This window comes from Hyperolius riggenbachi, chromosome 10 (assembly GCF_040937935.1).
Source record: "Hyperolius riggenbachi isolate aHypRig1 chromosome 10, aHypRig1.pri, whole genome shotgun sequence".
NCBI lineage: Eukaryota > Metazoa > Chordata > Amphibia > Anura > Hyperoliidae > Hyperolius > Hyperolius riggenbachi.
Window position 1 is genome coordinate 203,856,463 of NC_090655.1, and position 17,161 is coordinate 203,873,623.

The following is a 17,161-nucleotide window of genomic DNA, read 5'->3' on the forward strand; positions in this document are numbered from 1 at the left end:
AAGCAAGGACGGAAAAACCGAACATGGCGGCCGCTATTTATAGGGTAGGGGCTGGCCAGGGTCCCCCTCTGTGATTGGCTGCCGTCAGAGGGCCTGGGAGCCCTCTAATTGGCTCTAAGGACATCAATCTGGGCTATGACGCTATTCGAGCTCGGTATTCGAGCTCGAATAACGCTGTTTGCTCGAATAGCGCGAATAGTGAGTGGGCTATTCAAGTTCACTCGAATAGCCCATTCGAATAGCTGCAGCTATTTGAGCTCAGTATTCGACCTTGAATAGCTGAAAAAGAGCTTGAATATTCGAGCTACTCGAATATTCGAGCTCTGCTGAGCATCCCTGCTCCTCCATATCTGCAATCCCATTCACCCAGCTCCACCACATTGCCATAGTGGGTATAGTATCTGTTTTCCAGTACAGGGGGATCAAGGCTTTGGCTGCGTTTAATAAATGTATCAGAACACATCTCTTATATGATTTGGATGAAAAGGGAATAATATGTAACAAATACATTTCCGGGGTGAACGGAATTTGAATAGCGGAAATCTTCTAGGCCCAGAAGTATACATTTTCCCAAAAAGGTTGGATTTTATCACATCTCCAGGAGATATGAAAGAGAGACCCCCCCCCCCCCCCCCCCTTTTTAGAGCATCTCCAGCAATTATCATGTGGGATCAATATGCCTTAAAAAGCTTTTCAAGAGTATTGTACCAGTGCATCAGTATCTTACATCTCATTTCTTGAGTGGTAGTATTGAAAGAGCCTTTATGAATATTAATTAATGCTTTGTCCCAAGAATCAGAAGGGATCTGTTTGTCTAGGGCACGTTCCCATTTGTCTTGAAAAGAGAGAGAGGTTGGCAAATCAAAGCTAAGCAACATGCCATATAGTAGAGAAACTGTGTGTCTATGTTGCCCATCACTCATGCAGCATAGCTCGAAGTCTGTCAATGGCCTAACAACTTTATGCGACTGAAGTAAGGAAGAAACAAAGCTTCGTAGTTGTAAGTAAGCCCAAAAAGGGAACTTGTTATCTGTTATTAAGGACTTTAATGAGTCCAAGTGCATGCATTTACCTCTAAGTGTGACATCTTTTAATCTAAGATTACGATTTAGTAGGTTAGGCAAAAAAGTCGGTTCCATACCTGGTTTGAACCCGGGGTTAAACAAGATTGGGGTGAGTGGACCAGGGGTTTTGTGACCTCATGAAGTGTCTTCTACGAGGCAGCAACAAGAGGAATTGTTTTAATAAGATCAGACTCCAAAGAAGTGGGTATCCAAGGAAGGCCTGACAAAGGAATGTCAGTTAGCGTCTGCTCCGCCTGTCTCCAATGTTTTTTTTTTTTTAATCTACAGAGCACCATTCCAATATTCTACTTAGAATTGAGGCTTGGTGATATTTGTGGAAATTTGGTAGGCCCATACCACCATTGGATTTGTCAAGTGAAAAAATAGTCTGTCTTAGTCTGGCTGAACGCTTCCCCCACACAAATGAAGAGACCTGTAATTGCAAGCGTGAAAAATATAGCTTAGGGAGGTAGATAGGAATAGTTTGGCTAATATATAAAAAATGTGGTAGGATATCATTCTTTATGGAGGCTATCCTGCCAAACCAAGACAGAGTAGGTTTAGGACCCCACCTTTTAAGATCATCTGAGATTGCTTCTAGCAGAGCCTCTGAGAACTGTTTGGATGGAATAGTGTCACTCTCTATAGAATTGAATGCTGCAAGGAAATGAGGAGCAAGAGTACCAGCAAAGAGTTTATAGTATTGTGCCACTAGGCCATCTGTGCCAGGGCATTTATGTGGTTTTAAAGAGCTTGTTGCTGTCAAAAACTCATCTGTAGAAATAGGAGCATTTAGCTGTTTTCGTTCATTATCAGAAAGTTTGTCAAGACCATAGGACCCTAAAAAGTTGATCATCGCCTGGGATCTAGTCATTCTTTAATCTTTTCCCATAGGGGATGCTTTATATATAGATTGATAAAATAACTTAAATTCTTCAGCTATTTCAGGAATTTTAATCTTCTTAGTTTGGTTGGAGACGAGTCAATCAGTGAGTGTACATGGTTTTTAGATTTTTCTACCGGTAGGGCTTTAGCTAGGAGAGTACCGCTCTTGTTGCCATGTTCGTAAAAGACACCCCTTGATAGTAAGAATTTACGTTTAACTCTATAAGAGAGCATAGTGTGTAGTTGTTTGAGTTCTTGTAAGATCTGGGATGCCAAGGAAGCCTTATGTTTGGCTTTTAGTGGCCCATTCACACTTAGAAACTTGAAACGCCAGCAATTTTTGCCGGCATCTTGCATGAGTGATTTTTCAGCGGGAATATCACTGAACACTGCGATGATTTTTCCGCGATTGCGCTTAGCGATTCTATAGCACTGAAACACGATTGCCGGGAAATCGCCTGAAAATGGTGCAGGCGATGCATTTGCGTTTAGCATTTTTGGGCGATTTGCGGCGATTAGCGCAAATCACCCAAGTAAGAATGGGCCCATAGGGTTAAATTACACTAGCGCTTTCAAAAGCGCTAGTGTTTGAGCGTTTTGCCAAAATCCTCGGCAAAATGCTCAAGTGTGAATGGGCCCTAACTGACAAAATTTTGGCATGTAATGCATTGATACCAGCCTCTCTCTCTTTTTTTGCTTTTGCTCCCATAGCAATAAATGCACCTCTGATTACTGGTTTGTGGGCTTTCCATACTGAAAGTGCAGATGTTTCATCATTCTCAATATACATAGAGAGTCAATGCTTTACTCCAGCTATTGCTGACTTATCAGCCAGAAGGAAGGGATTAAGTCGGCAGGAGAAAGTTTTAGGTAGAGCTATTGGAAGTTTCATCACAAAGGATATAGGTGCTTGATCAGGACAGTATGTTTGTTTAGGCTGAAGTTCTCCTTTATGTGAACCCGAGAGGAGAGTGATATGGAGGCTGCCATATTTGTTTCCTTTTAAAGGAATACTGTAGGGGGGTCGGGGGAAAATGAGTTGAACTTACCCAGGGCTTCTAATGGTCCCCCCGCAGACATCCTGTCCCCGCGCAGCCACTCACCGATGCTCTGGCCCCGCCTCCGGTTCACTTCTGGAATTTCAGACTTTAAAGTCTGAAAATCACTGTGCCTGCGTTGCCGTGTCCTTGCTCCCGCTGTCACCAGGAGTGTACTGCGCAGGCCCAGTATGGTCTGTGCCTGCGCAATATACTCCTGGTGACATCAGCGGGAGTGAGGACACGGCCGCACAGGCGCAGTGGTTTTCAGACTTTAAAGTAAATGGCAACCCATTAAAAATAGAAATCCAGATACTTAAAGAGAACCTGTACTGAGTAAAAATATTTAAAATAAACACATGAGGTAACTTCAAATGAACATTACAGAGTTACCTTGCCATCAGTTCTTCTCAGAAGCTCAGTATTTTCTTCTGACAATAATCCCATCCAGTTCTGACAATATTTTGTCAGATCTGAAATATATCAGTTGCTGTCAGTAAAATATCAGTTGCTGTCAGTTATAGCTGAGAGGAAAACGGATGTACCAGGTAATGTTCATGTTTCCCTATGGCTCAAGTGGGCGATGTTACAGTTTAACTGTGTGCTGACCAGAAAGCTGCTATGGGGTAATGGCTATTTTCAAAATGGAGGACGGAAAATTCCCTTGATCATAGTGAACAAATAGGACGCGGGACAGGAGAAAGACACTGAGGAGTAGACTACACAGGAGGTAAGTATGACTTGTGTATGCTTATTTTGACTTTTATTTTCAGTACAGGTTTTCTTTAACTAAGGAGTGGGAAGGCTCAGGGTCATAAGGAGCCTTCTCTCTCCTCTCCCGGTGCCTGTTTCAGCGCTGGCTCCCTCGTAGCAGTATTTGACTAAATTGGTCAAATACTGTTATTTCTGCCATCGAAGGGAGGCTTCGGGAGTCTTCGGGAGCCCGAGTGCTCCCAAACATGGGCCGCTCCATACTGCACACTCGCTAGTGCCCTCTCTCATACTGTGTGCGCAGTATGGAGCCACTGCCACTCCCACTGTCTTTGGGAGGACACGGCTCCCGAAGACTTCCGAAGTCCCCCGTGACAAGTCATTTAAACGGGGGAGCCAGCGCTGCACCAAGGGCACCGGGAGAGAAGAGGAGAGGGAAGGCTCATTAGGATCCAGAGCCTTCCCCCTCCTTATCTGGCTTTCTTTTTTGTAGCAGATTCCCATTTACTTTAAAGTTGGAAATTCGAGAAGTGAACCGGAGGCAGGGCCAAGGCATCGGTGAGTGGCTGAGTGGGCACAGGATGTCTGTGGGGGACCATTAGAAGCCCCAGGTAGGTTCAACTCATTTTCCCCCAACCCCTACAGTATTCCTTTAAACAATATCAGTTGCCTAGCAGGTATGTGCGTTCTACACTAGCCATAAAAGTAGTATTAAGGTGGCCATACACTTATAGATTTGCAGCAGATTTGAGCAGTGTATGGGCCCCTTATACTCACACTTCATCTATAGTCTAAATCACACAGGATAAAATTACCAGCTAAAACCATCTCACTGGTTTTCAAGGTGCTGGAAGTGTTAAAATTTAAAGTGACACTGAAATGAATAGAAAACTTATGATATAATGAATTGTATGTGTAGTACGGAATTAACAGAACATAAATAGCAAAGAAAAGAGTCTCGTATTTTTTCCAGTTTTATATATAGCTTGTTTTATAACATTGCATCATTCTGTAATAGTTGCAGTTTACAAACCACACTCTGCATTTTAAACTATGAAACAGAGCAGAGCTAATAACCCTTTGAATATCTGTGCAGTAAAATCTTGTTTGAAGTTGTCTTTTATTGTTTCTTTGATGTATAAGTGCTTCAGAAAATAACATTGCTCTCTGACTAAATTAGTCGGAGAGCTCAGAGTAGCTCTTTTGCATAGATAAAAAGTGAAGTTTTTAAACACTTCCTGTACTGGAAACAACATGAAACTCATATCTGTGCTACTAATGCTCTATTTCTTAGCTGTACTGCACATACATTTCATTACATCACAAGTTTATTTTCACTTCAGTTTCCCTTTAAGCTTTTTCCTTTATTTAGCAGCTTATTGATAAGCTTGCCTTTGCCCAACAGCATTCTCAGACTGTTTTGGAAGTGTAATAAATTGTGTAAACAAGGTCCTGCTGTTTACTTCACTCATTACTTATTTAGGAGTCAATCTGATCGTTTGGCCTGCAGCCAGTAGTGTTGGGCGAACAGTGTTCGCCACTGTTCGGGTTCTGCAGAACATCACCCTGTTCGGGTGATGTTCGAGTTCGGCCGAACACCTGACGGTGCTCGGCCAAACCGTTCGGCCATATGGCCGAACTAAGAGCGCATGGCCGAACGTTCCCCGAACGTTCGGCTAGCGCTGTGATTGGCCGAACGGGTCACGTGGTTCGGACCCGAACGCGCTCTGATTGGCCGAACTGTCACGTGGTTCGGGTAAATAAATACCCGAACCACGTCATATCTCCGCCATTTGTCTGTGGGTTTAGCTTTGGGTAGGCAGGCAGGGTAGTTCGCGCTCCAGCCACGCTAGCCAGGGTCCCCCCCAGTCATTGTGTGTCGCTGCTGGGAACAGTAGTACACCGCTCGTTCAGCCACACTATATAGCATTCTGTGTACTGTTCTGTGTCTGCTGGGAACAGTAGTACACCGCTCGTTCAGCCACACTATATAGCATTCTGTGTACTGTTCTGTGTCTGCTGGGAACAGTAGTACACCGCTCGTTCAGCCACACTATATAGCATTCTGTGTACTGTTCTGTGTCTGCTGGGAACAGTAGTACACCGCTCGTTCAGCCACACTATATAGCATTCTGTGTACTGTTCTGTGTCTGCTGGGAACAGTAGTACACCGCTCGTTCAGCCACACTATATAGCATTCTGTGTACTGTTCTGTGTCTGCTGGGAACAGTAGTACACCGCTCGTTCAGCCACACTATATAGCATTCTGTGTACTGTTCTGTGTCTGCTGGGAACAGTAGTACACCGCTCGTTCAGCCACACTATATAGCATTCTGTGTACTGTTCTGTGTCTGCTGGGAACAGTAGTACACCGCTCGTTCAGCCACACTATATAGCATTCTGTGTACTGTTCTGTGTCTGCTGGGAACAGTAGTACACCGCTCGTTCAGCCACACTATATAGCATTCTGTGTACTGTTCTGTGTCTGCTGGGAACAGTAGTACACCGCTCATTCAGCCACACTATATAGCATTCTGTGTACTGTTCTGTGTCTGCTGGGAACAGTAGTACACCGCTCGTTCAGCCACACTATATAGCATTCTGTGTACTGTTCTGTGTCTGCTGGGAACAGTAGTACACCGCTCGTTCAGCCACACTATATAGCATTCTGTGTACTGTTCTGTGTCTGCTGGGAACAGTAGTACACCGCTCGTTCAGCCACACTATATAGCATTCTGTGTACTGTTCTGTGTCTGCTGGGAACAGTGGTACACCGCTCGTTCAGCCACACTATATAGCATTCTGTGTACTGTTCTGTGTCTGCTGGGAACAGTAGTACACCGCTCGTTCAGCCACACTATATAGCATTCTGTGTACTGTTCTGTGTCTGCTGGGAACAGTGGTACACCGCTCGTTCAGCCACACTATATAGCATTCTGTGTACTGTTCTGTGTCTGCTGGGAACAGTAGTACACCGCTCGTTCAGCCACACTATATAGCATTCTGTGTACTGTTCTGTGTCTGCTGGGAATAGTGGTACACCGCTCGTTCAGCCACACTATATAGCATTCTGTGTACTGTTCTGTGTCTGCTGGGAATAGTGGTACACCGCTCGTTCAGCCACACTATATAGCATTCTGTGTACTGTTCTGTGTCTGCTGGGAACAGTAGTACACCGCTCGTTCAGCCACACTATATAGCATTCTGTGTACTGTTCTGTGTCTGCTGGGAATAGTGGTACACCGCTCGTTCAGCCACACTATATAGCATTCTGTGTACTGTTCTGTGTCTGCTGGGAACAGTAGTACACCGCTCGTTCAGCCACACTATATAGCATTCTGTGTACTGTTCTGTGTCTGCTGGGAACAGTGGTACACCGCTCGTTCAGCCACACTATATAGCATTCTGTGTACTGTTCTGTGTCTGCTGGGAACAGTAGTACACCGCTCGTTCAGCCACACTATATAGCATTCTGTGTACTGTTCTGTGTCTGCTGGGAATAGTGGTACACCGCTCGTTCAGCCACACTATATAGCATTCTGTGTACTGTTCTGTGTCTGCTGGGAACAGTAGTACACCGCTCGTTCAGCCACACTATATAGCATTCTGTGTACTGTTCTGTGTCTGCTGGGAATAGTGGTACACCGCTCGTTCAGCCACACTATATAGCATTCTGTGTACTGTTCTGTGTCTGCTGGGAATAGTGGTACACCGCTCACCCGTCACTGTATAGCATTGTGCTCTGTGTCGCTGCTGGGAATAGTGGTACTGTATAGCATTTCTGTACTGCCACTGTACTGCTGCCAGTCAGCGTGTACTGTAAGGATAAGTGAAATGAGGAAGAAATCCGGTGAAAGAGGGAGGGGCAAGGGAAGAGGTGTTTCCCCTGTCGGTTCACGTACAGGCCACAGGGGAGCACCCAAGAAAACCCACTCAATACCGCCCATGTTGTCCAGGACAACAACCCTCACAAATCCAAAAGAACAGGACCAGATAATTACTTGGATGACCTCTCAAGCGTCCAGCAGTGGGTTAAGCAGCACCAGCACATCACGCACGAGGTCCGAGTCCTCAGCCAGTTACAAGGAGCCAGTGGGCACAAAGCTGACACAACCGGCAGCGACACCACGCACACAACTGCCAGATAACCAGTCCGATGAATTACCTCAGGACACAATGGGGTATTCGCAGGAGCTATTCCCAGCCCAACAAACTTCCACCTTTCAAAGGTCAATGGAGGAACAGCCAGAAATGTTGTGCCTGGATTCACAACCGTTAACTGTGGGAAATGCACCGCGCACTGAAATACAAGGCGAGTCCGAAGAGGACTCGGAAACCCAAATCCCAGAGCAATTTGGGCAGGAGGGGTTGCAATTGCAGGAGGTCGGCCGACAAGATCTGGAAGACGACGTTGGAGTGTGCTGCGCAGAGGTTGTTGTGGGGAGCTCTACTCCACGGCGGTGGCCCACAATGACATATGACGAGTTTGAGGAGATGGAAGAGGAGGGTATGGACAATGTGGACAGAGACCCAGATTTTGTTTGTGAACGAGAACATCGCCGTCGTAGCAGCAGCACAGATGAGTCTGTTGAAGAACACACTGCTGCACGAGTTCGCCTTGTGCCACAAGGTAGGCGGCGCGCAATTTCAGGCACCACAAGCGTGGAAGTTCAAGTGAGAGGCAAAAGAGGAGCAAACAGAAATCGCCAGCAAGGAGGCAGGTGCTCCAAAGTCTGGGCTTTCTTTGAAGACTGCACTGAGGATGTTACCATGGCGATTTGCAAGGTGTGCAAGACCCGCCTGAGCAGGGGGAAAAATATTAACAACCTCTCCACCACCAGCATGAGCCGTCACATGCTATCCAAACATCCCACTCTTTGGGCAAACGCGTCAGGACAGGGTACCAGAAACAACACTGCCTCCCTTGGGTTCACCAGACCCGCCTCAGCAGCAGCAGTAGCCCAGCCATTGCGTGGTTCACAACATTCACAAACATCAGACGACGCTGACACTGTCACTTTCCGGAGTAGTGCTCTTGAGGTCTCCCAGTGTTCATCAAACACAACAACCAACAGCCCTTCCGTGTGCAGCGCTACGGTTCAGTTGTCTGTGTCGGAGATGTTTGAGCGCAAGAGGAAATTGCCAGCAAATGACCCCCGGGCCGTGGCAGTAACAGCCAGCATAGCCAAGCTTCTGGCCTGCGAAATGCTGCCATATCGATTGGTGGAGACAAACAGCTTCAAGGGCATGATGTCAGTGGCCATCCCACGTTACGTGGTTCCCAGCCGCTACCACTTTGCACGCTCTGCAGTGCCTGAGTTGCATGAGCACGTGGTCAGCAAAATAACCCGAAGCTTGAAGAATGCCGTTGCCTGCAAGGTTCACCTCACCACTGACACCTGGACGAGTGCGTTCGGCCAGGGTCGATACATCTCCCTTACCGCGCACTGGGTGAACCTTGTGGAGCCTGGCAGCGATTCCTCACCTGCTACGGCACGGGTGTTGCCCACGCCACAAACAGCTGCACCGCCGTCCCTCCCACTGGATAACAGCAGCACCTACCTCTCTGACTCCTTCTCCTCCAACGCATCTCAAAGCTGTACCTCATCCGGAAACGCTAACCCAGCAGCAGTAGGATCGTGGAAGCAGTGCAGCACAGCTGTTGGCATGCGTCAGCAAGCGTTGCTGAAGCTAATCTGCCTTGGGGATAAGCAGCACACAGGGGAGGAAATTTGGAGGGGAATAAAGGAACAGACGGATTTGTGGCTGGCACCGCTGGACCTGAAACCGGGCATGGTTGTGTGTGATAATGGGAGTAATCTCATTCGCGCTTTAAGGTTGGCTAAGCTGACACACATCCCTTGCCTGGCGCACGTGATGAACCTAGTAGTTCAGCGGTTCCTGAGGACATACCCAGGCGTGCCCGATCTGCTGTTGAAGGTGCGTCGAGTGTCCAAACATTGTAGAAATTCCAGTACTGCTTCGGGGGCACTCGCCAAGATGCAGGAGCGCTTCAATCTCCCCCACCATCGCTTGCTGTGTGATGTCCCTACGCGCTGGAATTCTACGCTGCACATGCTAGCCCGCTTTTGCGAGCAGAAGAGTGCAGTGGTCCAGTACATGACGGCGCAGTACCGAGGCGCATCCGGCCAGCTGCCAAGCTTCTGTGGATCCGATTGGGCCAACATGTTGGACCTCTGCCAAGTCCTCCAAAATTTTGAGCAATCCACGTTGCTTGTGAGCAGTGACAACTCTTCAGTCAGCATTACCATACCACTGCTGTGTTTACTGAAGAGGTCGATGTTAAAAATCAAGGAAACAGCTGTCATGATGCAACTGGGGGAATCTGAAGGAGAAAACGATCAGCGTGATGGTACCAACATCAGGCCATCCGCCTCAGGGAACGCTGGCCCCAGCAGCTATGACGAAGAAGAGGAGGAGGAACAGCTGGAGTTGGAGCAGGAATTTCATGCCACCACTGACGAGGGCCAGAGCGGTGCACGTTGGACTTCCACAATTCAACGCGAATGGTCAGCAGAAGCAGACCAGGAGGAAGGTGACGACTATGATGCATCACAACAACTATCACAACGCTCACAAGAGGATGATGAGGATTCTGGTAGGACTCTGGCACACATGGCTCAATTCATGCTAGACTGCATTGAACGTGACCCACGCATTGTGCGCATTCTGGACAACACCAATTACTGGGTTTATACCCTTCTGGATCCACGGTACAAACACAATGTTCCAAAACTGCTTGAAGAAAGAGTCAGACAGGTCAAAATGGAAGAATACCAGCAGGCCCTTGTGGAGACTTTAGAGAGGAGATTGACATCCTCCCCCTCCTCTAGCCAGTTGTACGCAGACAGACTGACTTCCGCAAACCCAGGACGACCAGGAGGGCAGCAAACAACGCAAGCCGCAGCTAGTACCCAAAAGGGAATGGTATCGGCAGTGTCCTTGGAGTGGGAAAATTTTCTGACACCCATGCAGCCGCAGCCCACTGAACAGCAAGCGTGCAGATCCACCTCCAACACCGATCGCCTGGAGAAGATGGTCAAGGACTACATGTCAGATGGCGTAGCTGTGTCGAACCATCCATCTGCACCCTTCAACTATTGGGTATCGAAGCTAGACACCTGGCACGAACTGGCAATGTACGCAATAGAGGTGCTGGCTTGCCCGGCAGCCAGCGTTATGTCGGAACGCTGTTTCAGTGCTGCCGGAGGCATCGTCACAGATCGGCGTATCCGCCTCTCTACAGAAAATGCAGACCGTCTGACTCAAATTAAAATGAATCAATCCTGGATTGGAAATGACTACGCAACACTCCAGGACCCCAACCAAGTAACATGACCAATGAACATCTGGGATGGTGTTGCGTTTCCGGGCCCTGTTTATTGAACCTCTCATCTGTATTACATTTATGACTGCATGGCGGCAAAAAGCATTGCTGCTATATCCGCACGCTTTTTGTCCACATGCAAGGCCTGGGTTGTTGTGTCTCACAAAGCGTGGCCTTCTCCTCCTGCGCCTGCTCCTGTTCCATCACGTCTGCTGCTGCTGGGTTAGCGTTGCCGCGTGGTCCCTGTTTATTGAACCACTTATCTTTATTACATTTATGACTGCATGGCGGTACAAAGCATGCTATCCGCACGCTTCTTGCCCTCATGCAAGGCCTGGGTTGTTGTGTCTCACAAAGCGTGGCCTTCTCCTCCTGCGCCTCCTCCTGTTCCATCACGTCTGCTGCTGCTGGGTTAGCGTTGCCGCGTGGTCCCTGTTTATTGAACCACTTATCTTTATTACATTTATGACTGCATGGCGGTACAAAGCCTGCTATCCGCACGCTTCTTGCCCTCATGCAAGGCCTGGGTTGTTGTGTCTCACAAAGCGTGGCCTTCTCCTCCTGCGCCTGCTCCTGTTCCATCACGTCTGCTGCTGCTGGGTTAGCGTTGCCGCGTGGTCCCTGTTTATTGAACCACTTATCTTTATTACATTTATGACTGCATGGCGGTACAAAGCATGCTATCCGCACGCTTCTTGCCCTCATGCAAGGCCTGGGTTGTTGTGTCTCACAAAGCGTGGCCTTCTCCTCCTGCGCCTCCTCCTGTTCCATCACGTCTGCTGCTGCTGGGTTAGCGTTGCCGCGTGGTCCCTGTTTATTGAACCACTTATCTTTATTACATTTATGACTGCATGGCCGTACAAAGCCTGCTATCCGCACGCTTCTTGCCCTCATGCAAGGCCTGGGTTGTTGTGTCTCACAAAGCGTGGCCTTCTCCTCCTGCGCCTGCTCCTGTTCCATCACGTCTGCTGCTGCTGGGTTAGCGTTGCCGCGTGGTCCCTGTTTATTGAACCACTTATCTTTATTACATTTATGACTGCATGGCGGTACAAAGCCTGCTATCCGCACGCTTCTTGCCCTCATGCAAGGCCTGGGTTGTTGTGTCTCACAAAGCGTGGCCTTCTCCTCCTGCGCCTCCTCCTGTTCCATCACGTCTGCTGCTGCTGGGTTAGCGTTGCCGCGTGGTCCCTGTTTATTGAACCACTTATCTTTATTACATTTATGACTGCATGGCGGTACAAAGCATGCTATCCGCACGCTTCTTGCCCTCATGCAAGGCCTGGGTTGTTGTGTCTCACAAAGCGTGGCCTTCTCCTCCTGCGCCTGCTCCTGTTCCATCACGTCTGCTGCTGCTGGGTTAGCGTTGCCGCGTGGTCCCTGTTTATTGAACCACTTATCTTTATTACATTTATGACTGCATGGCGGTACAAAGCCTGCTATCCGCACGCTTCTTGCCCTCATGCAAGGCCGGGGTTGTTGTGTCTCACAAAGCGTGGCCTTCTTCTCCTCCTGCGCCACCCTCCTCCTGTTCCATCACGTGTGCTGCTGCTGGGTTAGCGTTACCGGTCCCTTTTCCTGGAACCTCTTATATGTATTACATTTATGACTGCATGCCGACAAAAAACATGTTACCTGTGCAAAGAAAACAGACATTTCCCGCATTTAAAAGACAGTTTTCCCTTTGAAACTTTAAAATCGATTTTCTCAAAAACTATAAGCTCTTTTTGCTAATTTTTTTTTCCTCTTGTACCCACTCCCAAGGTGCACATACCCTGCAAATTTGGGGTATGTAGCATGTAAGGAGGCTTTACAAACCACAAAAGTTCGGGTCCCCATTGACTTCCATTATGTTCGGAGTTCGGGTCGAACACCCGAACATCGCGGCCATGTTCGGCCTGTTCGGCCCGAACCCGAACATCTAGATGTTCGCCCAACACTAGCAGCCAGCGATGATATCAGTTAGCTTCAGTGAGGTGTAAATATGAATTCAAAATCAGAGCAGTCTTACAGTGTTTCATTTCATTTTTTGACTGTGTTTGATGCATCAGAGCAGTGATCTGCAAACTTGGCTCTCCAGATGTTAAAGGGAACCTTAAAGGAATACTATCGATTGAAACAACTTTTTTTTTTAATACTCTATATTAGTGTACACGTTACCACTAGTGCTAGGGGCACTTTATTTATTCACCCAGGTCGCTCTCTCGCTATCCCTGCTTAAAAATTCATTTCTCACACAGCTCATAGTAGTTTGGGTCACCCTGAGCTGCTTGGTTACTCTGTCACACAGCTCACAAATATATTTCACTGTGTCACTCACAGCATGCATGAGACATGAGGAGAAATAGGCTGATTTGAGGTGGTAACAGGTAACTAAATGAGCTGTAATATTGCTGGAAGATAACTAGCTATAACAATAGTCTTTGTTTACCCTCAGACTGGCTGCCTGCTTGAGGTGATTCACTCCAGGCTGCATCCACTTTACAAGCTGCTGAGAGGGGCAGACAACTGTCTACAATTAGCATTATTAGTATCTTTATCAGTAAAGAGAAGCAAAGATAATAAACACACATTGCTAGAATCTTTAACCCCTTACCACCATATCAACAAGATTCTTTCAGCAAGGTGATAATTAAACTATAAACTGAGGAGTTGATAGCAACTCCCCTTTGCAGAGACATGGTCTAGCCCTCTGGGAGCTCAGTATTAGATACATTTTGTATCCAACACTGACACCAAAACTGACAGAGGATTTTACAGCTGAGAGGAACAGCTGTGTGAGGAATCAAATTGCTCCTAGTACTTGCCCTAATGTGTGCTACAACATACAGCATTTAAAAATAAATGCATACATCGATAGTATTCCTTTAACTGAACGGGGGGTAAAGAGTTTCAATTACCTGGGGCTATTATCAGCCCCCTGCAGCAGTCCTGTGACCTCGGAGCCGCTCTGGAATCCTCCGGTCCCCCGCTGTCACTTAGTTTCGTTTTTGACGACTCACCAGTCGGCCGGCCGCCATGCGTATTATTGGACGCATACCCTACTGCAATTAGCGCTGTTGCAGACCGCAACACATACAAAAATACGCATTGCCGCATATCTACACGTGCGGAATGTGGCAACGCATATTTTTGTACGTGTTGCCACAACAGTGCTAATTGCAGTAGGGTATGCGTCCAATAATACGCATGGCGGCCGGCCGACTGGTGAGTTGTCAAAAACGAAACTAAGTGACAGCGGGGGACCGGAGGATTCCAGAGCGACTCCGAGGGCACAGGACTGCTGCAGGGGGCTGGTAATAGCCCCAGGTAAGTGAAACTCTTTACCCCCGTTCAGTTAAGGTTCCCTTTAAGGAACTACAAGTCCCACAATGCATTTGCCTTTATCAATCATGACTGTGGCTGTCAGACTCCTGCAATGCATTGTGGGACTTGTAGTTCCTTAACAGCTGGAGAGCCAAGTTTGCAGATCACTGCATCAGAGAAATAATTTAATTTTGAATGTGATCCCACTATAAGAATCCGTAGTGGTGCTCGTAATGGGTCAATTACGAATACGCAAAATTTCGCATAATGTTTTTGCAATTACTCATTGCATAGTTGTGATTACATTATGTACAGCATACTACGTCTGTCAATCGTAATTATGCCTGTAATTACGCAATTGCTCGTAATTCACGTTTAATGCAAACAAATATTCGTGTTTATTCGCCAGTGTTCTGCGCACGTGTGACTATGTAAATATTCAAAGTGAAAAATTAGTCTGTATGCTTAAAAACGTTCACGAAGGAAATTATGCATAAATTACGCTTTTATGCGATTACGTTTACATTCAAAAAATGTTATGCATAATCTGCAAATTTCTTATTACAATTACAATGCATCATTGCGTATTACGATGCCTAATTACGTATAGGAGTAATTTCTGCCCACCACTAAGAATCAGTTTGAAAGTATGAAATTTACTTTCAGTGTCCTTGTCCAGTCTTGTTCTCAGGAGAACCTCATTAGTTACAAGCACTGTGCAGCACTGGTAAGGCAGCAAAGAAGCATACTGTGCAGTTTATTTGCAGTAATTCAGTGTATGATTGCTTTAAAATGGTACAGTAAAATCAAAACTTACACAGACACGGGATGATCCCCAAAAGTTGCTAATATTCATGAAGCAGTCACCTGCATCGTTGAAATCCATTATGTTGAGTGCTAAATCAATGACACCTATAATCACTGTCCCTATAGTCAGGATGACTGCAGTGGAGATCTGCAGAGTTAAATAAATAATAGATAAATAAAAAGAAATAAAGATAGTCTGGTGTCATCGTTAAAAAGTAAAAAAAAAAACAACAACATTCAGTATAAATGGCAAACTCAGTAAACACAATTTGAAACTCAGTGAAGTGTACACATTTCTTAACCTGTGCTTTAATGTGTACAACAAAAAAGGATTTTTTTCCCTGAGTCAGTTGTGGGAGGCCTCATTCCTTTATACTGAGCACTTTTGTACAAAATTATGGAATTATGGACAAGGAACCCATCCTCGCTTCTGGTACGCAGGAGAAAGTGTGTGTGTGGACTAGATAAGGAGGGGCTTTTCATTAAGATCAAATAGGGCAGTGATGGCTAACCTTTGCACTCCAGCTGTGGTGGAACTACAAGTCCCATGAGGCATTGCAATACTGTGACAGCTCTAAGCATAACTTGGGGAGGCAGAGGCATGATGGGATTTGTAGTTTTGTCACAGCTGGAGTGCCTAGGTTAGCCATCACTGAAATAGGGATTCTGCCAGGAATTCATTAAAGGTTAATATTTATTATTTACTAGTTAAAAGACCTGCCCGTAAAAAAAAAAACGGGTGCTAGGCCTTAGCCGTGACCACCCTCCCCAGCTTTCAAGGGCATAAAGAGATGATTTGCGTATTTTGGAGTGATGCATCATGGGAAACCACAGTTGCTCGCTTATAGCTGAATTATTTCAGAAAAAAAAATCCTATTACATGTTACTGTGATAGCATATTTTGGTTTGAAGCTGCACATTTTGACAAATAAGATGTAAAAATGTTGTTGTTCACCCATGAATATTGTTAAAACCACCTTTCCAAAGGCAGCATCTGTGTGAGGGAGGTACAACCCTAATTGTCAAATGAACCCTCCCCCCACTTACACTAACCTTTCTCCTATATTTGCCTAACACTAACCCCCTTACCCTTACCTACTACTAACACTAACTGTACATGACTAACACGGTATATGTCTAACCCAATAACCCACTAAATTGAAATAACCTGGTGCCTCATGAAACCCCCGTGTCTGAATTACCACCTTGATGCTTAGCTATATGATAGCTAAGCACCTCTTTCCAGAGAGACCCCTGTCACGCTGCCAATAGCGGGAGTTTTGGCACCCAAATTACACACTGTGCACGGCTATAGCCGCTAATTACATAGCAGCCTATAGCGGCACCCAAAATACTGGCCATGCCTTTTGCCCTTTTTTACTTGTTTCGATCCTGACAACCTTCATCATATTAGTAATAGCAGTTGTTCAATATCTTCTATAAAGCATTGCAGAAAGTGTAAGCACTGTGTAAACATATAATAACAATTTCTTAGACAACCTGATGCAGTTGTCACATTTACACTTACACATATAAACACTACCGTATTATATACTCGACTATAAGTTGAGGAAATTTAGGTCTAACTCAAAGTAAAAAAAAGTAGGGGTCGCCTTATTCTCAAGTCAGTCCAAAATGTTTTCTGCTTTATAGAATGTATGCTTAAACACGACTAAACAGCCTTCTATGTTTTGCCACAGAGTGAAATTATAATAACTAACAACTTTGAATTCAACTGTTTGTCAATGGCAATTAAAGGGCCAGTGCTCCTAAGGTATGTGAAAACTCCAAACCATAACAGCAGAAAAAGTTTTGAAAGTTTTGAATGCAGGATTAGCATCTTTATCACTTAATACACCAAGACCAGTATCAGTTAAAATTTGATATTTATGGTGACAATCAATCCCAGTTTAGGCCTCTTGCACACTACATGGGATTTTGATTCCAATTTGAGATTTTACATGCAATTCCATGATGATGCGATTTTACATGCAATTCCGATTCGC

General features: G+C 46.1%; 1 protein-coding gene across 3 annotated transcripts in view; it reads right to left on the bottom strand.

Annotated features, from left to right (window-relative positions):
- Window positions 1-17,161, bottom strand: part of LOC137534254 (membrane-spanning 4-domains subfamily A member 15-like) — a 67,378-nt gene that overhangs the window by 20,374 nt on the left and 29,843 nt on the right. For 2 of the 3 annotated variants that reach the window (XM_068255664.1, XM_068255665.1), the window contains exon 5: window positions 15,166-15,303. The exons of the other annotated variant lie outside the window; for it this stretch is intronic. In XM_068255664.1, the coding sequence (XP_068111765.1) occupies window positions 15,166-15,303 (138 nt within the window). The remainder of the gene's footprint in view (window positions 1-15,165; window positions 15,304-17,161) is intronic. 3 annotated transcript variants of the gene reach the window in all.